At 33.7% G+C, this 20,013-nt stretch overlaps 2 protein-coding genes and 1 long non-coding RNA gene across 5 annotated transcripts; all 3 read left to right on the forward strand.

The window, feature by feature from the left end:
* Window positions 1–1,371: 1,371 nt before the first annotated feature.
* Window positions 1,372–4,883, forward strand: LOC115712158 (origin of replication complex subunit 2). Of its 3 annotated transcripts, none has more exons than XM_030640403.2 (7): window positions 1,372–1,525; window positions 2,648–2,805; window positions 2,881–2,987; window positions 3,339–3,471; window positions 3,598–3,895; window positions 4,247–4,474; window positions 4,570–4,883. In XM_030640403.2, exons 2-7 carry the CDS (start codon window positions 2,677–2,679, stop codon window positions 4,764–4,766), a joined length of 1,092 nt encoding a protein of 363 aa, XP_030496263.2. In that variant the 5' UTR covers window positions 1,372–1,525; window positions 2,648–2,676; the 3' UTR covers window positions 4,767–4,883. The 3 variants fall into 3 exon arrangements, with proteins under 3 accessions (XP_030496263.2, XP_030496262.2, XP_060970376.1); XM_030640402.2 differs by having other exon boundaries at window positions 1,373–1,525; window positions 2,629–2,805; XM_061114393.1 differs by having other exon boundaries at window positions 1,377–1,525; window positions 1,781–2,805.
* A 1,647-nt stretch (window positions 4,884–6,530) lies between these two features.
* LOC115713945 (uncharacterized) lies at window positions 6,531–10,677 on the forward strand. The gene is made up of 7 exons (XM_030642431.2): window positions 6,531–7,130; window positions 7,336–7,424; window positions 7,564–7,702; window positions 9,281–9,379; window positions 9,493–9,612; window positions 9,707–9,969; window positions 10,124–10,677. Exons 1-7 carry the CDS (start codon window positions 6,968–6,970, stop codon window positions 10,232–10,234), a joined length of 984 nt encoding a protein of 327 aa, XP_030498291.1. The 5' UTR covers window positions 6,531–6,967; the 3' UTR covers window positions 10,235–10,677.
* Window positions 10,678–14,705: 4,028 nt separating this feature from the next.
* LOC133036551 (uncharacterized) lies at window positions 14,706–18,091 on the forward strand. The gene is made up of 3 exons (XR_009687154.1): window positions 14,706–15,416; window positions 16,032–16,097; window positions 16,541–18,091. It is a non-coding gene; the product is annotated as an uncharacterized LOC133036551 (long non-coding RNA).
* The last annotated feature ends 1,922 nt before the right edge of the window (window positions 18,092–20,013 follow it).

Raw genomic sequence — 20,013 nt, forward strand, 5'->3', positions numbered from 1 at the left:
ACACCAAAGTTGTGGCATCTATATCATAATTTAATGTAGTAGAACTTGTATTAGTGTATGATATTCAAACATCACACAGGTACTTATGGTATCCACATTTAAGACATGTTTGTTACACTCAAATCCCATCACTTTTATATTATGCCATTTTTTTTGTGATGTAACGATCTTTTAGGAGTTGGCCCTAACAATTTTCTTTAATTATATTATTATTACCACATTCTAATGTACTTTTCAAAATATGGGTTGTATGTGATAAAAAAATGTGGGTTTTTTCTTTTTTCAGTTTTAATCAAAATAAAAATAATAATAATATTACAAAAATATCTTCAGCTGCCAAATAAATAAATATACAATCTAAATAAAAAAAATTACACATATACCACTTATACACACTTTCATCTCAGGATCCATGTATTCTGGGCAACTATTGCGCAACCATTGCGTAACCATGCAGCAACCCAATGCAACCGAAACAAAAATTTAACCAGAAAGAGAACCACTATTAATTTTGGCGACTTCACTTGAGAAGACGACCAGAATCAATCAAAACAAAGGTTGTTTCGAATTCATGAAAAAAAAGAGTGTAGATTAACTATTACGAAACTAAAATTTAATCGAAAATCTAGTTTAATTTGCATAAAACTAATGTCTTGACTTCAATTTTCAGATCCCATGAAAGACAGATCTCATAAATTTGAACTGGAGTTCCCAAACAATCCAATTCAAGTATAATCTAAAAAAATTACATCAATACTATAGTAAAATATTTATCCTGGCGTATTTTTCGTTGTTTTCGAATTTCTAATGGTGAATTTGTTCATATTAAATCATAAAGAGACATATAGATAGAGTTACGTTTGTGAAAATACTATTATGATTTTTAATGTTTCATAACAGTTGCATTATAGCTGCATAAACATTTTGCTAACAGTTATTTCGTCCAGAAACTTTTTTCTGATTGGAACCTTCGTCTAATGCAACCTTCGGCCAACCACCGAGAAACTTTTGTCTGATTGAAACTTTCGTCTGATGCAACCTTCGACCAACCACCCAGCAACCTTCCTACAACCATCGTCTGATTGAAACCTTCATCTGATGCAATCACCGCGCAACCACACAACAACTACCCTACAACTATCGTCTGATTGTATAAGTCATAATGTAAGAGGTATTTTGGTAATTAAAATCACATAAAAAAATATAAATGTTGTTCATACCTTATGGATGTATTTTTATAAATAAAGTGTCAATTTATATTTTCTATGAAATATTAAAAAAAAACTATTTTGAATTGTAAAAATTAAAAAACTCTATCAATATTTTGTAATTTTCAGATAATTTTTATGCAATATAAAATATAACCCAATTTTAGTGGTTGTTCCCGTAGTAATAGATAATTTTCCCGCTCAAAACAGAAGGCATCTCCTTCTCCATCATCTTCCCCTCATATTCTCTTCTCTTTCACATCGTCACTCCAAGATTGCAAGAACCTCTAACCACAACCACCCTCACGCCACTCTAGGTATACCCACCTCTCTCTCTATCTCATGAACTTCTTTTCTTATGTCTCTCTCTCTCTCTCTCTGACAGACAGTGTCATATAATTTTATGTATAGGATTAATGGGAATCAGCAGATCTTTTTCTATTAATATTTTATAACGTATCTATATCTGCAAGAATTATATTATGTGTGCATGGGATAGAATCATTGGGTTTTGTTCTCTTGGTATTGAAATGATAAAATCACTTTAAAATAGTATGATTTTTTCTGTGCAGTTATACAACTAAATAGGCTTTGATGTTTCTTAATATGGGGAAGTTGGTTTGGGGTTCCACATTTGGCAATATGATATTGCGTATACATGCATATATAATGTTTGATAAAATGATTGTGTGAAAAATTAGTTTATAAACATTCATAGATGATATGGTTTATGGGTCATCATGTGGTATATTATAAATGCTTTGTATATAAATATATCTATATATATTTTTTTTTTGAGTAAGTATATATATATTTTTTTAAGTCTTGTGAATTCATCAACTTTGCTACAAGTAGTTGCTGATTTTGATCAATTCTTTTATACTTCTTGCTTCTTACTGAAATCACGTTCCATTTTGGATATTAAGAGTGAAAAAAAGCATGTATTCTCTGTGATTGTAATTGCTATATCATATTATACTAAGAAGAAAAACTAATAAGATAGTGTTTACCTGCTATGAGGTGCACACTACGCATTTTGTATTCTAAATAGAACAAGAGCATGATTCTCAAGGAGTCTGTGGCAGAGTTAACTGGTTTATTTATTGGCGGAGGTTGTCTTATGTGTTTTGATGAGTTGCTTTTGTGTGATCTAGATTATTTAACATTATTAATGATCTTGCTTGAGAACCCGGATGGGACAATTTGATTCTTTTTTGTAAATTTATGATTATTTTTATTTTTGCCCAAGGAAAAAATTGTAATCTTTCAACAATATTTTTATTGTTAAATTTTATTTTTCCCTCATTTTCCTTTTTTTTTTACCCTTATTATAACCATTTGTTTGCTCCATCGTGAGTTTAGGTTCAAATTGTATATATTTTTATTAAGCTTAACCTTTGGTCACTTTAATTCCTGCCAGTTTCCCATCTTCATTTCAGTCTAATCCTCCATCTTGAAAGTAGTAACGATGGACGTCAATGAAGTCGATGACGATGAGTTTGGATTCTCAAGAAACTACTTTCTGGCAAAGGAGTTTAAGGGTTCTACAAAAAAATCGAATCATAAGCTCTCAGACATTGATCTTGTTGAGGAACAGGTTATTCTCGCTTCCAGTTTTTTCCTTGTGATTTTACATTTGTTTTTTTTTTCTCTGAGCAAATTATACTTGCAGGAACTCAGAACTGCGGCAGCTAACATTGAGCCCAAACATGAGAAAGAGGTCGAGGAACTAGTGAGAAGCTATAGGACTTTGTACCAGAGATGGGTTTTCAAGCTTAGGTATAACATGTTATGGGGATTGATCAAGAAACAACTTTATTTTGTTATGAAAAAGTGGCGTCTTTATTTTGTTATATTGCTTTTTTTAGGTCGTGGGCTAGTATATATTTGTAGGTTATAGCTGCAATTCTTCCTCATAATTACTGTTATTTAAAGTCCAAGTATTACTTGCTTAATATTGGTTGTGTTTAATGTTCTATCATATGCTAGAGTCTAGATAGGGAATAATATCCGACCACAACCCAACTACTTTCAGCATGTTGGAATGTCTCTTAGTTTACAGGATTTAGTTGATTTTGATGGAACATCACACTTGACAACATGCTTATCATTCTATTTTAATATTCTTAGGTGTGGATTTAACCTTCTAATGTATGGATTTGGATCTAAGAAAGCCTTGATTGAAGATTTCGCTTCGACTTCATTGACTGAACATTCTGTATTTGTAATCAACGGTTATCTTCAGTCAATAAATATAAAACAGGTTCCTATATTAAGCACATTATTCATTGATTCAATTCATTATTAGTTATTATAAAATAGGATCAGGCAACTGAGTTTTGAGGCAAAATGGTGCTTTGCTAACATACATATCATGCTCTAAATGCAGGTCTTGATTGCCTTGGCTGAAGTTCTGTGGGATCAATTGAAGGCCAAACGAAAGAATTATTCAGGGAATTCATCAAGAGGAGGCCAGCAGCCTTTCAATTCTAGATCCATAGACGATCTTCTTGAGTTTTTGGATGAACCACAAGTGGAGGAGAAGGAAAGTTTTATATGCATCATCATTCACAATATCGATGGGCCTGGATTAAGAGACTCTGAAACTCAACAAATTCTTGCACGCTTAGCTTCTTGCTCCAATATCCGTGTTGTTTCCTCCATTGACCATGTGAACACGCCTCTTTGTAAGTTCGTCCTCAAACTTATTCTATTGTAGAGTTTAATAACTAGCTGGAGATGATCTGCCTTTCACATTTACACTTTGAGTTTAGAGAAATCATCATTTGTAGATATTGACATATTGCATAGTTTTGATTGAATGAGAAATGTGTTTGAATTCTTAGGCTGTTTTCAGGATACAAATTTTCTTGCTATTGTAACTATGAATGTTGAATAATGTTGTGGGTGGTGAAGGAAAGAGTGTCAGTATCTTTTAATGTACTTCAGCGAAATTCATTACAAACTGCACCAAATGAAAACTAGCAACATACAAGCATGGATGAAATTAAATGACACTATCTTTTGTTTGTCTTTAGTGTGGGACAAGAAGATGGTCCACACACAGTTCAACTGGTGCTGGTACCATGTTCCTACTTTTGCACCATACAAAGTTGAAGGAATGTTTTTCCCACTGATTCTGGCGAATGGAAATACCGGTCAGAGTGCCAAAACAGCTGCACTAGTTTTGCAAAGTTTGACACCCAATGCTCAGAGTGTTTTCCGAGTCCTTGCAGAGTATCAGCTGTCTCATCCTGATGAAGAAGGTAATTTTCCCAAGCGTTCATCTCATATCTCATTCCTCGTTTTTTGTTTGCCATCCACTCGAACTCACATTTTTCGTCACAAAATTTAACTTCAGGGATGCCAGTCGATAATTTGTATGCTACATGTCGAGAACGCTTCTTGGCAAGTAGCCAAGTTACTCTTAACTCCCATTTGACAGAATTCAAAGATCATGAGTTGGTCAAGACTAGAAGGCATTCTGATGGACAGGACTGTTTGTATATCCCTCTCACTGCAGAAGCCCTGGAAAAACTTCTACTCGAGATAAATTAGTTGTGTTATTTTTCTTTCTTGTATTTCATTTCACTCAATTGTAACACTAACATATAATTATTGAAATGCAGTGTAAGACTCAGATTTTGATATCAGAGTATTTGAATTCATTTCTTACCGACATATATAATTGATCGAGTGGACCAATTTGGACTTGGGTAGGAGTGTGTTTTTGGCTTGGTTCTAAGATTTTTGAAAATTAAAAAATAAAACAAATAATGTGATGTATAGAATTTAATCAAATTCCCCTAAGAACAAAAAAAGATTCAAATTACTAGCCTCCTCTAGACTTTAGTTAGTGTTGCTACCTATTTAAATTTCACAATGGGAGACTCTCTCCTAAGCATGAAAGCATAAAAATGTTTATAGTAGATTAGGTCAACAACAAAAGCTCTTATCAATGGCTATGATTTGTATATATGATGATTGAATGGTAAAGAAGAAAGAATTAGAAAAAAAAAATTGAATATTGTGATTTTGTTAAGAGCATCCCATCAGCTATTTTAAAATAGCTAAAATTCACCATCTATCATCTCTTTCAAATGTTTCTTCATTTTAAAGAAACGTTAAATCCTTAGCTAAGATTGGATAAAACTTCTTTAAAATTATTTATTCTTTTTCTTTTGTTATAGCTTATTTATTTATTATTATAGTGTAATATGAAAATTTAAGGTAAAATAGAAAAAAATAAAACAAAATTTTAGTGATATATTTTAAACTTTGATAGATAGATTATAGAGTAGAGAAGTTGATGGAGGCTTCTAATAATTTTGTTTATATTGTGATAATTTATTAAAAAATTAATATTTTTGATTGAGAAGGTTTAATTTTAAAATAACTAATTACAGAGTTGGAAAAACAATTATTATAGAATAATGTCTCAATGTTCACATTATTTAAAGAAAATATATATACAGAATCACGATTCTTTTTCCTAAAATATTAAATGAAATTATTTAATTGTAATAAAGATGAATACAACTAAAATGAGCAAAGTATATAAATAGGAATGCTTTATAACTTTTCTTAATGAGTAGATGCTTTGCATGATGTATCAAAATATAGATGTAGTTCTTTATATTTCAAATAATATTTATTTAATATTAATTTGAAATCATGTATATTCAATATTTTAGATTCAAATATTTTTATTAAATGAAATTATTCAATAGTTATAAAGATAAATATAACTAAAAATACGTTACATTTATAGAATTATTTATTATTCTAAATATATTTTATTAATTTTTTTATGTTTTAATAATTATTTTTATATGGAGATATATATATTAATAATATATATATTTAAAATTGATAAAATATAATAAATTTTTTAAAAATATTTTGATAGTATATTTTAAAAAAAATTATTATATGATGTAATATAAAAGTGTGCAATAAAATAAAAAAAAAATTACAATATATTTTGATGGATAACTTTTATCAATAACTACTATTTTATTACAAATACAAATTTCGCTTTTTATGTTTTCAATAATATTTATTAAATTTTTTTAAAAAAATAATATTTAATATATTTTTTTTTGAAACACAATATTTAATATTTTGGATTCATTTTTTGCATAGGTGTATTTTTTTTTTTGTAGCATTTTTTTATAGGTATTTTTAGATTATTACCACCTATGAAAAAGTAACTTTTGTAATTAATGAAATTAGATTAGGGTGACATGGAGCATTGCACCACCCGTAGCGCAAGTTAGTTCGAAGCGTAGAGTGCAAGATAAAGTGCACCACCGCACGACCCTGTTCCTTACCCATAAAAAGAAAAAAAGAAAGAAAAGAAAAAGAAAAACAGAGGGGATCTTCATTGCTCACTCCTCCCAAACAAACCGCCATAGCTAGTTATTATCAAATCCTGTGTCGTTCTTGGTGTTAACAATTCCTATTTGCTAATTCTAATTATAGAAGTAGCTCGTGCTCAGTGCAAACATCATTAATATATATATAATATTATATGTATATGTATTTGTATATAGGGAGAGAGATATCGAGAGAAAGAGTGTGTTTAAGTGACTGGTGAAACGCGAAAGTTGCTTCTTTTTGGGTTTTGTGTTTGTCGACTGAAACTGGTGCAGATTGGTGGTTTGGCTGATCTATCTATTTGGTTGATCTGAGAGAGAAAGAGAGAGAGGGAGAGAAAGAGGGATATGGTGGTGGGATGAGGTTGAGGAAAAGGGGAGATGGCGAGGGGAGAGTGGGGATATCAAGGGAGAGGAAAATGGGGATGTTCGTACAAGAGAACCACTCTAATAGTTTGCCTCATCAACATTGTAGTTGCTCTTTTCGTTCTTCGTTCTCTCTACGCTTCTCTATATATCTATTCCGATCCCTATTCACGTCCAGGTTTGTCTAATCCAATCTTCTTTTTCTTCTTTCGCTTCCGAATTATGAACCCATTTCTGTGTTTCTGTAAAGGAAGTTCCTTTAACGAATTTTGAGGCAGATTTTGTCAATTGTTTTTTTCTTTTTCTTTCGATAGCCCACTTGGTACTTTTCGGGTAAATAAATGATCTTCGATTAAGGTTTTTTTTTTCCTTCCTATTTTTAGTTGTTAATTACACCCCGGATCAGATTAGGATGATGGAAGAATCAATTCAAATTCGAAGAGCAGCCGAACCATTGGAGCTTCTTAAATTGGTAAGCTTTTATCCAGGATTTTGGGGAAATGATTGGGATAGATCTGTATTTTATTGAGCTTTTTGGAATATGTGTACTTTGAGACGTTGTTACTATTTTTAGTTTTATCTATTGACTAACACGTTGTAATGGGCAAAAGGTGAAGAAACTTGAAAAGGAGCTTTCCAGTGAAGTGATGATTAGTGAACTCCCCCAACATTTGAAGCAGAGTATAGCTGACGAGGTTGTTCAGAGATTGAAAACATTGGGTGCCAGAGCAAATATTAGTGAGCAGAGAGGTAAGTGTTTTTAATTTTATTACTTTCTGTGTAATTTTTATAAATGACTTTCATATGTCTGTTTATTTTCTTGGTGGTATTGTAGTGATTCCTAGTTTTGAGTAGAGTTGCTAATTTTTCCTGGGCAATTGTTGAATGTAGCTAACTAAAATATATGGAAGGCAAGCCTTTTGACAAAGGTGTGGTGCCAAACATAGATTGTAACAATTCCTGAGTGCAGCAGAAATTTGCTATAGCTAGTATTATTCAACTCTACCTTTTATAAAATTGGTAGCTTTAAATTTGTGTTTTGGGCTTTTATTGTACTTTAGCAGGTGAGTAACTTTGTGAAAGTAGGTAAATACTATAGACTTAAGACTCTTTTTCCTTGGTGGAGTTAATATGGGCAATCTTATTTCCAATTTGATGAAATTTTAGACACTTTAAAAGGATTAGTAAAACTATTAATTAATTTTAAACTAATACATGATGAGATAGTTTTTTTCTTCTTGAAAATATTTAGGCAACATCTACTTCAGTATAGCGGCTGTTGGCTTGCATCATCTTGTCAAGTTTGGCTGTCTGTGTCTAATTATCTGATATCATTGTTATTTTGTTTACTGGACTCAGTACAATCACTACTGTGGTTTTCTCTATCACAGTTACACAACACAAGTGTATCGTTGCTACCATTCATTTTGTTGAGGCCACTTCAAAAGTCACTTGTGTAGCAGTTCTAATCTCCTTGATATTTGCTTCACCACTGTTATTTTGAGTTGTCATAAGTAATGCTATGACCAGTGGTTCTGGCACTAACACAAGATATCTAGTCTTACATCATTGCAATAATTCCTGAATTCCCATCGTATTCACTGGTTTCTTGGGTACCATCAAAGTTCCTTTCATTTTGATACACTTGACTTTAATGTGTTTGATGGTACCTGTTTCTAAAAGTTGGACTAGCTTCTAAATTATCTTGGTGGCTGGGGGTATTTAAATATTATTAAATTAATGGGTGAATATTCTTTGTATAGAACTTTGGTTGTGATTAGATAGTTAATATTATCAAGTGAGATAGGTCAAATTTTAATTTTAAAGAAATGCTGTAGTGAAAAGCTTGGCTGAATTTCCAATAAATGGGAAAAGATACAATGTAAAAAATGAAATTACTTGGGACAAGTTACAGGAAGAACTACATATATATGCACCGAGTCAAATACTATTGTTACTTCTTGTAAAAAATGAAAAAAAAATAATTGAAATTTCTTGGCATACAAATGGTTCATTCTTCTATATTTCTTTTGAATATTATGAACAAAATAATAGACATTTTGGGCGATGTGTACGAAGATACTAAGAATTATATGATTGTACAAATGACTCTCTGCTAGCTTGCCATCGTTAAATTGGCCAATATGAAGCAATTATGATGAAGTTTTCACCGAAATCCAATTGACTGTTTTTGTTTCTGCTAATAATTTAGATTACGAGTATAACAAGAACAATGTAATATACCAAATAACAGAATTCTAGTTTTTTTTTCACTTGCAGAATTTTTGTATCTTGCTTACTCACTGCTGTTTTTCTTGTTAATTACAGAAGCAGTTGAAAGATGGAGAATGGAAAAACTGAACCAAACTAAGCAGTTGACCCCTGAGAGAGATAATGCGGTGTCAACTATTTCCCGTGAGGAGGCGGGTATGCTTTTTGTAGAATCTACACATTATATTTTATGAAAATACTTCAATCTGCAGTACTTTTAGTCCATAAAGTCATTAACACATTTTCTCATGTATATTGTTGGGTTGTAGATATGCTAGTAAGAGCTTTGGAGTCGAACTGGGCTGTGGTATCTGAAGAAATTGGCCTTTGGATACCTCCTGAAGCTATTAACAAAGAACATGATGATAAACCCGAAGGCGAAGAGGAAGGTAATATATTGAATTCCTCAGTCATGCTTGTGGTAATTTATTATTGCGAGTGGAAATTTATCATATGTTGTTGTTGATGTACTTTTTCTTCCAGAGGAAGACATTTTGCCCGGCAGACCAGTTCCAGCCGAATGTCATGCTGAACTTCATACGGATTACGGTGGTGCAGCCGTGAGATGGGGGCTAACTTTCCACAAAGAAAGTGCAGCTGATTGCTGCCAGGCTTGCTTAGATCAAGCTAAACATGCCAAGCCCGGTGAGAGGAAATGCAACATCTGGGTTTATTGCCCGTCTGAGGGTGGCTGCTACTCACCGGACATTTATCAACATAGAAATCAAGAATGCTGGCTTAAATTCGTAAGAACCAAGTTATTCTTTTATTGTTTTTTATTTTCCATTTATTTGCAGAATCATGCAAAACCGAAGTTTAGAAAGTCCCTCTCACTCTACTCATTCAGTCCACTCTAACATCAACATTGTTTCTCTTTCCTTAAACACTATCAAATTACAGGCGGAGAAGCCAAAAGTAAATTTCAAGGACAAGTATTCGGAGTCATACAGAAACTCCCATCCAACTGCACCACTCATTGTTCCATGGGTCTCGGGCGTCGTCAGTGCATAAATTGTGTTCAACCAACAAATGGGGAACACACACACATTATTGGAACACCATTATTACACACTTTGAACAAAGTGAGTTGAATTCTGAACTGGCTGAAGGGAGAAAGAAGTAGGACTATGCTGCTGCTATTCAATCCCATCCCTCCATCCTTTTTTGAGGTTTTTATTTTTACAAAGTTATATAATTTTTTGTAATACGAACTATTATGGGAATAGCAAGTTTCAACATTCTCTTTGGTAATCAAGGCGAGCTTAATCAGATTAGATTGTTTGAGAAGTGTTATGTGGATTGATTGCTGCTTATCAAACTAGATATTACGAAGGAATTGATTTGATCTTTGTACGATGCCCTTATTCCTATATATAATGGATTATTAGAAGAAAACGATGTACAAGATTGTCAAGTAAACATATTTGCTGAAAATGTGAATATTTTCTATTAAATTTTTATGTCTTTTAGTATTTAACTCTAAAATTTGTTTCAACTTTTTTTTTTCTCTTAATCTTTTATGCATATGTACTTTTTGGAAAATTATTAAGTTAGAGCATTATTTTTCGTATTGTCACTATATAGAGGAATTGTAAACTATTTAGCCGAGATTTTATCAGCAGGTTTTGCAGCTGCAATTTATCACATTTGAATACAATTGTATGTATGAAGATTATACTTAAAGTGTGGCTCATATAGTTGAAAAGATTAAAAGAGATGGTTGTATTCAGAGGAAAATGAAAGATAGAGAAGAGATTTATGTTTAGAATCTACTTGATGTAATTGCTTGATTTTGGGCCAGATTTGACTTGTTTTGTATTGGCTTTGGTTTGGAATAAAAGTTTTTTTTTTTAACATGTTTTTTATTTTAAAAAATAATTGAGTTATTGTCAATTTTTTTTTTAATTTTATCTCACTTCATTTTTCTATTCATTTTTTTCTCATTACTTTTTCTCACATTTTCTCTCGCATCACTTTCTCACATTTTCTCTCCCTCATTTTCTATCTCTCAGTTTTATCTTTCATCACTTTCTCTCTCATAGTTTGGGGTTCGTGTCTAGCTCCAAGGCCTTAACCTGTGTTCGGGATTGGGTTCGAGTTCAGGTCAGCGTCTGTGTTCGCGTTCGCAATCCAGTGTTGGGATCCAAGTTCGGGGTTCGAGTCCATGGCCAGGGTCTGGATTTGAGGTTCGGGTCCATGGCCAGGGTTCGGATTCGGGGTTCGGGTCCATGGTCAGGGTCTGGATTCGGGGTTCGAGTCCATGGCCGAGTTAGGGTTCGCAGTCAGCATCTAGGTCCGAGGACGGGGCCAGGTATGGGTCCACGACCAGGTCCGGTTTTGGGTTCAAGGGTCTGTGTTTGGGTTCGGTGCCAGGGTTTCGATCTAGGTCCGAGGTTCGTGTCTAGGTTCGAGTCTGTAGTCCGGGTCCAGTGTTGGGGTCTAGGTTTGGATTCGGGTCTAGTGCCGGGGTCCGGGGCCAAGTCCAAGGTCTGTGTCCGGGTTTGGTGCCAGGGTCCGCGTCCAGTTGAGGTCCCAATCTGGTGCCAGTAGGAATGACAATTTGGACCATTTTCCCGGGCCGGATCGGGCTCCCGGCCAGACGGCTCGACTTTGGCCCGAATGATTCGGGCTTTTATCGGGCTCACAGCCCGGCCCAATTTCAAATATTAAAAAAAAATCTCTATTTGGTTCCTTTTCAGGTCCACTTAACGCATCAAGCTCTGATGCTACACGTTTCATGTACTTCCTTGCCAATTGGACAGAAGAGAGCTTAATCTGCAATGAGAAGAATGTTTAACTTTTAACAGTATATAACACATGAAAATAATTTTTCTTCTTGGCTCAACTCTTCATATAAGCCTACTAAGCAAACTAAAACATTAGCAGAACAAAGAAACACTTTGTTATTATGAAACTGAAATTATCTATGATGGTTAACTATAAAATTTTTACTTGCCAAGTCTGCTATTTTCTTTAGTATAAATGGTGCATATTGTTTTCTTATTAAGAAAAATATAAATGAATTGTGTGAGTTTTATTGATAAGTAGCAATAAATAAAGTGATTAAAAAAAAAATAAAAAAAGGAGGTCGGGTCGACCCGGCCAATTATTTCGGGTCGGGCCTGACCCGCTAAGATGAAGAACGTGGCCGAATCGGGCCGGGTCTAGGACAGTCCCGGCCGATTGACATTCCTATTAAAGATAAAAAGATATATATTGTGGTTGCATACAATGTATTTAAATTACATCATATTAATATGAGCCAAGAAGATAAACCTTGACTAGAACTTTAGAATATTGAGGCTATGCTGTCGAAGCTTCAGTCAAGGCTTTCTTAGTTGTTAGATCCAATCCAATAGTTGGCTGTGTTGTGAGAGTCAGCAATTAGTTTAATTATTTAGTAGCTTTTATAGTGGTCTGGTGGTTAGGCTGTTGTGTTAGGAAGTTGGATTCTTTTTAAAGATTATGTCACACCAACAAACAACAATTCAGTACTTAATTTTTACTTTCTAAATTTATCACTGAGAGCCAGATCTCACTGTTTTAGGTTATTAATTAATCATAATAATAAAGTAAAAGCAATCTTAGGAAGAAAAAAAATCATAAAGAAAAAGAGAAAGATTGATTGAACTTATTTCAGATCCTATATTTCACATATGTTATGTTGGATGTATTCACAATTAGAACAACTCTGGACCATTGTAGATTGATTTTAGACCATTTTAGATTTTAGCACAATGTTACACGTATAGGTATATTTAATTATATCACACTAAAAAAAAAAAAAATTATCACAAAATAAATTTTTTGTTATAATAAAAAGTTGATTTTTAATTATAATAAAAAGTTAATTGTAACTAAAACATACAAGTTGTCGTTAATTTAGTTTAAATTGTGACTAAAAACACATTTAGTCACAATAAATTATGATTTTTGTAACTAAAAACTTTAGTCATAGACTTTTTAGTCCCAACATAAAAATAATAATTTATTATTAATCACAATTTTTTCACTTTTAGTCACAAATTTTGTTGTCACTAAAAGTAAGTTTTTTTTTTTTAGTGTCATACCATTTTAGATTTATTTCCAATTGTTTCCAAACTTGTTCAAAAATAATTTAGAAATAGGGTTCAAAATGAAATGGTCTGAAGTAAGGTTTGATTCATAGCGGTATCTAAACATTATATGTTATGTTCGGATGCAGGGACGGACCCAAGTGTATTAGTTTGGGGGCTATAGCTCCCACTAGCAAAAATATTGCCTTTTAAAAATTTAAATATAATTTTTTAAATTTAATAATTATAGATCAAAATCGTAAAAAAAGCCCCCATAAAATTAAATAAATCTAGTAAGAATAATTATAATATAGGTATAAATATTTTTGAATGATAAATAAGCCCCACAAAGTAAAATTTCTGGGTCCGTCACTGTTCGGATGTATTCACAATTAGAACAATTTTTGCTACAAAAAATAACTACATTTAGTGACAACTTTTTAATCACAACATATATTTTTTGTGACTAAATGTGACTTTTAATCACAATAAAAAATTACTTGTGACTAAAATATAATATGTAGATATAAGTTGTTACTAATTTACTTTTAGTCACAACAAGTATTGTGACTAAGAACACATTTAGTCACAACAAATTGTGATTTTCGTAATTAATACTTTTAGCCATAAATATTTTAATTACAACATAAGAATGCTGATTAATAATTAGTCACAATTTTTTCACTTTCAATTATAAATTTTATGGTGACTAAAAGTAAATTTTTTTGTAGTTCTGACCATTTTAAATTAATTTTAGAGCATTTTAGATTTATTAGTACAATGTTAATAGCATGTATAAATAAATTTATTTATATCATAGCATTTTAGATTTATTTCTACACTTGTTCAAAATAATTTTAAAATAGGTTCAAAATTGTCTAAAGTAGGAATTGAATAACGGTATCTAAACATAAAAAAGTTCAAAAAAAAAAAAAAAATCGTAAGGAAGAAGCAAATGTAGCAAAGATGCAAGACCCTTCTCTTCCAACAACGTCGGTTACCAGACCACAACAAATTTCTAAAGAGAGCTTTTTTTAGAATGTAAAAAGAAATTGAAAGAGAAGCATATAAATGAGAAATTATGCTAAATTAAAAGGTATTTTGAATTAGTAAAATGTTATTTTTGTTAGAAACTTTAAAAAGGCTATAAACTTTATGGGTACTAATTTTTTTTTTTTTTTTTTTTTGTGAAGTTCCCAAAAATACATTATGGTGGAAGCAGGGATATTTCTTTTTAATGACAGTGCTTAAATATTGCTGTCGTAATAAGCTTTAAAATTTTGAATAATTTACGTACTCAAATTTGTTTAAATAATTATTTTCTTAATTATAGTTTATTTTGTACTTTTTTTGTTATATAAATATTTACTTCATTTTCTATTTAATCATTTTCTCTCACGACTTTACTTTTTCTTTCTTCATTTAAATTAAAATAAAAACTTACAAACACATTTTTGTTAGAAAAAAAAATTGCATTGTTATATTTGTTGTTTAAGAAATTCAAAATCAAAACTTTTACAAAAGCCACTCTACTCTAATCTGGTGTGAAAGTGTAACATAAAAGGGGATATTGTAGGATGGTCCAAATAAACAGAAAGAACAAATCTGAAAACTGGATAAGGAAGAAGTGAGAGGAGAGCTAGACTGTTTTCTTTTTTCTTTTTCTTAATCATATAAATATAATAATGCCATAATGGGTTAGCTACGCTAATTATGAGTAAAGCCGCGTTTGGTTGGACCACTTCCATTCCATTCCATTATTCAGTCAACTTAATTTTTGTCTCACCCAATTATATGTTACTCATTTAAGAGAAATGTAGAGACTTTTTAAGACCTCTTCCAAATATTTTTCTCATTTTTTTGGGTGGGAGTGGGACCAGCTACTTATTTCAGTGCCATACAAATGTAGGCATCGTCATAAAGAAGTATGAAGTTTTGTGTATCTGCAATGGGTCACCAAATCACATTTAACGTGTTTGTCAGTATATTATAAATATGTATGTATGGACTCGGACTAGGTTTTTTTAATATATATTTATATTAGAAAGGTAATCATATATTTTTACGAATTATACAAATACAATTAGTGTTTTCTCTCAAGCAAGTTTCTCTAAGATTTAGGAGTGCTTAAGCTTTAGGTAAGCTTTTGACTTTATCCTCTTGAGTTTCTTGAATTTAAAGAAAATGGTTATGCATGATTTTTGTAGTTTTTGTTGTTGTAGCTGCTGTTAGGGTTTGATGTTGTTTTCTGGAGGTTAAATATGTTGTTTAATATTGATTTGAGCATGTTTTAGTGGCTGATAGAGGATTTAACCAAATTTTGAGTTTTAGAACTCAAACTTGGAGCTTTAATGGTGAAACTTGTTTCTGAGCTTGTAGTTGTGTTTTATTGCCTTGAGTATGTTCTATGTGGTTTAAATAGCAGGTCTGGAAGTTATTGTGGTGTTTGGGGTTGATTTGAGGTTATAGTGAATTTTTGAAATTTTTCTGCACTGAACTGGAATTCCGGTTCAGAGGGACCTGTAGGAACTGGAATTCCGGTTGGTCCCCATGAAACTCCGCAGAACCGGAATTTCGGTTGGGAACCGGTCTACCGGTTGGGACAGTTTTGGGAACCCTAGTTTTTCCCATGTTTATAATATTTAGGGTATTTCCATGTTATTCATCGATAGGAAAACTTTTAGTTTCAAGTTTAAGTCCTCGGAAAGTGATTTAGCGTGTCACTTACCTATGTTATGATTGATGTGATTTAGGAGCCTGTAACTCGCCGAGCAGTTGTTCCACTCAGGTTGGCCGACACACCTGAATTTGAAATCAAGGTAAGATTAGTATAATGTTATGCATATGTTTATACATGTTTAGCGTACATATTAGTTTCCGTCAGAATAACATATCAGGGTATCAGTGAGGTGTACATAGCGTTGCACCGAGATACCAACAGATATATGTTAGGCAAATCTATAGCCATCAGATTAGCATATGAGGGCAACAATGAGGTGTACATAGAGTTGCACCGAGATGCCATCAGATATATGTTAGGCTATCAGATAGTATGAGTTATCTGCTACCACATCAGTACGACTAGAGTACTGAGTATAGGCTGGATTCGCAGTTAGTCATACTTTGTCGTAAACGTTCCTGACTCAGTTAGGGTTATGGTTAGGTGTATGGGCGCTTGATTATAACCCGGAATATTAGTATGTTTTTATGTTATGCTTTTCTTACTGAGTCTGTCGACTCACAGTGCTATTGCTATGTGTAGGTAAGGGCAAAGCTAAAGTTGAGGAGCCGTGAGAGCGAGCAGGTGAAGATTGTACATGTTGGGGCGGTTAGGCCTGGAGCATACGATCCTCAAGACATCAGGTATTTTGCTGTTTAGTCGCTAGACGACAAATATTTTGTATATGAATAGTAAACTTTTGTAACCCTATTTTGTAAACGGGATCCCAGCATTTTATAAATGTAATATATTATGTATTAAATAAATAAGCAAAATTTTAATTATTCACGATTTCCAATAATCTTGTTGATTAGCAACGAGCTGCACAGTACGTTAAAAAATCACGCTAACACGCCCATAATAGTTAGGGTGTTACAATCAACTTTGAGAAATGGCATTTAAAAAAGAGATGAAAGTGAGACTCAGGTTCAAGATCACAAATCGGACAATTAGAGGACTCCACCTTCAAGATTCTAGCAATGAGATCACGGGTGAGAAGGTGCTCGTTGATAGCCTGCCACAAAATCAAACGATGCTTCGGGACAATAAGCTTGTGCCACACAATTTTGTGATAACTCACATTTTCAGCAGTTATTAGAGATAGGTAAAATTATTTTGCTTTGAACTATCCCACAAAACTGGCAGCCAACAACTCTTCTTTGTCAATGGTATTCCTCAATCTTACCAATTTCTTGAAGTACCAACTGGTATCTCCTCCGGGATAGGTCTAGAAATCATGGTTCTTTAAATACACACTATTGATCCAATAAACTCAAAGGCAATCCTGTTTGAGGAAATTACACTCTATACCCTTTTTATATTGTCCTCTTTTATTTTTACCCTCTTTTTTAAAGTTTATCATTTTTACCTCTTTTTTTAAACATTGTATCAATTTTGCCCCTGTCACTTCAAGATACTCTCCATGTGACTCTCTTATGTCAGGGTACTTTGGGTACAATACATATAAAAAGAGGTATGTTTCAATTAAATATAAAATTAGAGGTAAATTTGATTAATTGATTAATAAAAGTGGTATTTCTCAACTTATGCCATCTTGTTTAGTGGAGATAGCCCATATGTATTTGGCCATAAGAGCAATATTCTATTTTTTCCCTTCCCTAAGACCAATTCCTCCATGATTAATTTTTCGGCAAGCAAACCTAGCTCCAAGAAGTGAAGTGCAACTTACTCTTATTCTCAGACTTATCCCATAAGAAATCACGACACAATTTGTCAATTTCAGTCGTAACTTCTTACGGAAGAATAAAAATGTTCATCCAATAATTTCTAATGCCCAAGAGAACATAATGGACTAGCATAGCTCTTCCAGCAAATGACAAGTGACAACTAGACCAACCATGGAGCTTTTTTTTGTATTTTGTCCACTATTTCACCACAATTTGAAAAATAAAAATGTTTATCCAATAAGTGTTTTTTTTACATAACTAAAATTAATTAATTTAAGGTAGCGTTTGGTTGGATGTAATAAAGCAAAATGAAATACAAATGATGCAATTTTTATTTTATTTTTTTGTTTGGTTACATTTTAAAGTATTGAAATGCTATTCTAATAAAATGATCTTTCTATCATTTAAGTGGAATGACTATTTTTTTAAAATTAATAGAAGAAAATTTTAATTTAACATGAGAAAAAATTTAATAATTCTTTTATAAATTTTGTTCAATTTCATTCATATTCTATCCTCATTTTCATTTCTATTCTAATGTTTTAATTTCTCCCAAACAAACACCACCTAAAAATTTAATAAAGGGAAGGTGTCCACATTATATTATAGCCTTGTGTTGCCCCTGAATTCGCCCAAAATACGTGGACCAGTCGAAAAGGGACACGTGGATCAGATAACTTGTAAATATTTGATAAGTCTTTGTGCGCCACAAGGAAGCACCCTGGGCATGGGTCCCGGAGGAGGCACCCGGAGCACAAGGTACTCCCGGAAGCTCGCGTAGCATGAAGCCTCTCCGGGATGTGTCAGGCCTCTCCCGAATAGTCAAGTCGCATTTAATGCCGCATGGGAGGAAGCGTGTTGGGACTGTAACACGCAATAAAGTCTGACGGCACAACCCCCAAACAGCAGCGCTACAGTAATGATCATTTAAGTCTAGCGACGGCTACTCTGCGAAGAGTCACGTCAATCACAAGGCAAAAAGGACATTCCTCATAAAAACCCTACAGCGCCTAGGGATTTGACCATGCATCACCCATGGTATATTCATTGGGAATACCCAACTTTATGGATACTTACAGATACATTTGTAAGAACACTCCTAGGGATCACCCCACCAAAACACTATAAATACCCCCTCAAAGCTCATTTAATGGGGTCGAGAATCTTGGGTTGCATAAGAGCAAGAAGAGAAAATACTCACCAAGAACATTCTCTGTATTTATGAGAAGAACATTCTCTCAAGTGTGGAATCTGTAGTAAATACATCCATTAATAACAAAGACTCGTGGACTAAGGCTCATTAACGCCCCAACCACGTAAAAATCCTCATCTCGCTTTCTTACAGCTCACTACTATAATCATATTTTAATAGTTGCCGAAAATCTCGGTCAACATTTTGGTGCTTTTATTGAGAGCTGAGGAAAGCTGCTACATAACAAGCATTTGACTTCACAAGAATGGTGGAGACAAGAAGTACACGTCATCCTCGCCCTCTAGAAGATGCCCAAGATCCAAATGAGGAAGATGTGGCCTCAAGGGCGGCAGAGGAGTCCGAGGAAGAAGAAGAAGAAGAAATAGTCCCCGACGAGAACTACGAGAAAACCTCGACGAGTATGCCTACGACGGAGGAAGTTACTCAGAGCTGGTGCTCCTCAGACAAAAAGCTATCGATCATGAAGCCGAGATCGAAGCTCAGAAAGCGCAAAATCAAAAAATGCAGGAAGTGATGCTAGCCATGCAGAAAGCCATGGAGGCAGCTGGTATTCACGTGCACCCCAAGGCAATGGCCGCTGGGCTCGACGGAGAGCCAGCGACGTCTTCGCCTAATTCCCAGCAGCAAAAACCTAGGGAACCTAGCCCTATAAGGCACCCTGCTGAGGAAAATCAAACAAAAAACCCTACTTCTACCCCTGGGCGAAAGAAAAAGGTGCAGGATTCGCGAAGGGTCCGCTCAGATTTCCCTAAAGGGAAAGGTCCGCAGAGGGGCAAGCCCCAAAAAGGGAGTCTTGGCCCTCAGGATCGAGGGGACCGGAAAAGCGTTTCTGTGCACCAGGAACCAGGGGGTAGAGAAAGAAGAGGACAGAGATGTCCTCCCATTGATCTGAGAAATCAAATCAATGGGAATCAAGGTGACCTCCGGGATCACCTTGACCAAAAAAGATACATGCCCATGGTTTCTTCGGGTACGTTAAACGAAGGGATTATGGCGGAACTTGCCATACTTCGAAAAGACATTGCTCGAGTCTCCCGGAGGCAGAAGGGAGATGACTCCGACTCGGACAGCGAGGATCGGGAGCCGTGTGCCAAGCATATCCTGGAGGCAGAGCT

The sequence above is a fragment of the Cannabis sativa genome, chromosome 4 (genome assembly GCF_029168945.1).
Source record: "Cannabis sativa cultivar Pink pepper isolate KNU-18-1 chromosome 4, ASM2916894v1, whole genome shotgun sequence".
Classification (NCBI taxonomy): domain Eukaryota; kingdom Viridiplantae; phylum Streptophyta; class Magnoliopsida; order Rosales; family Cannabaceae; genus Cannabis; species Cannabis sativa.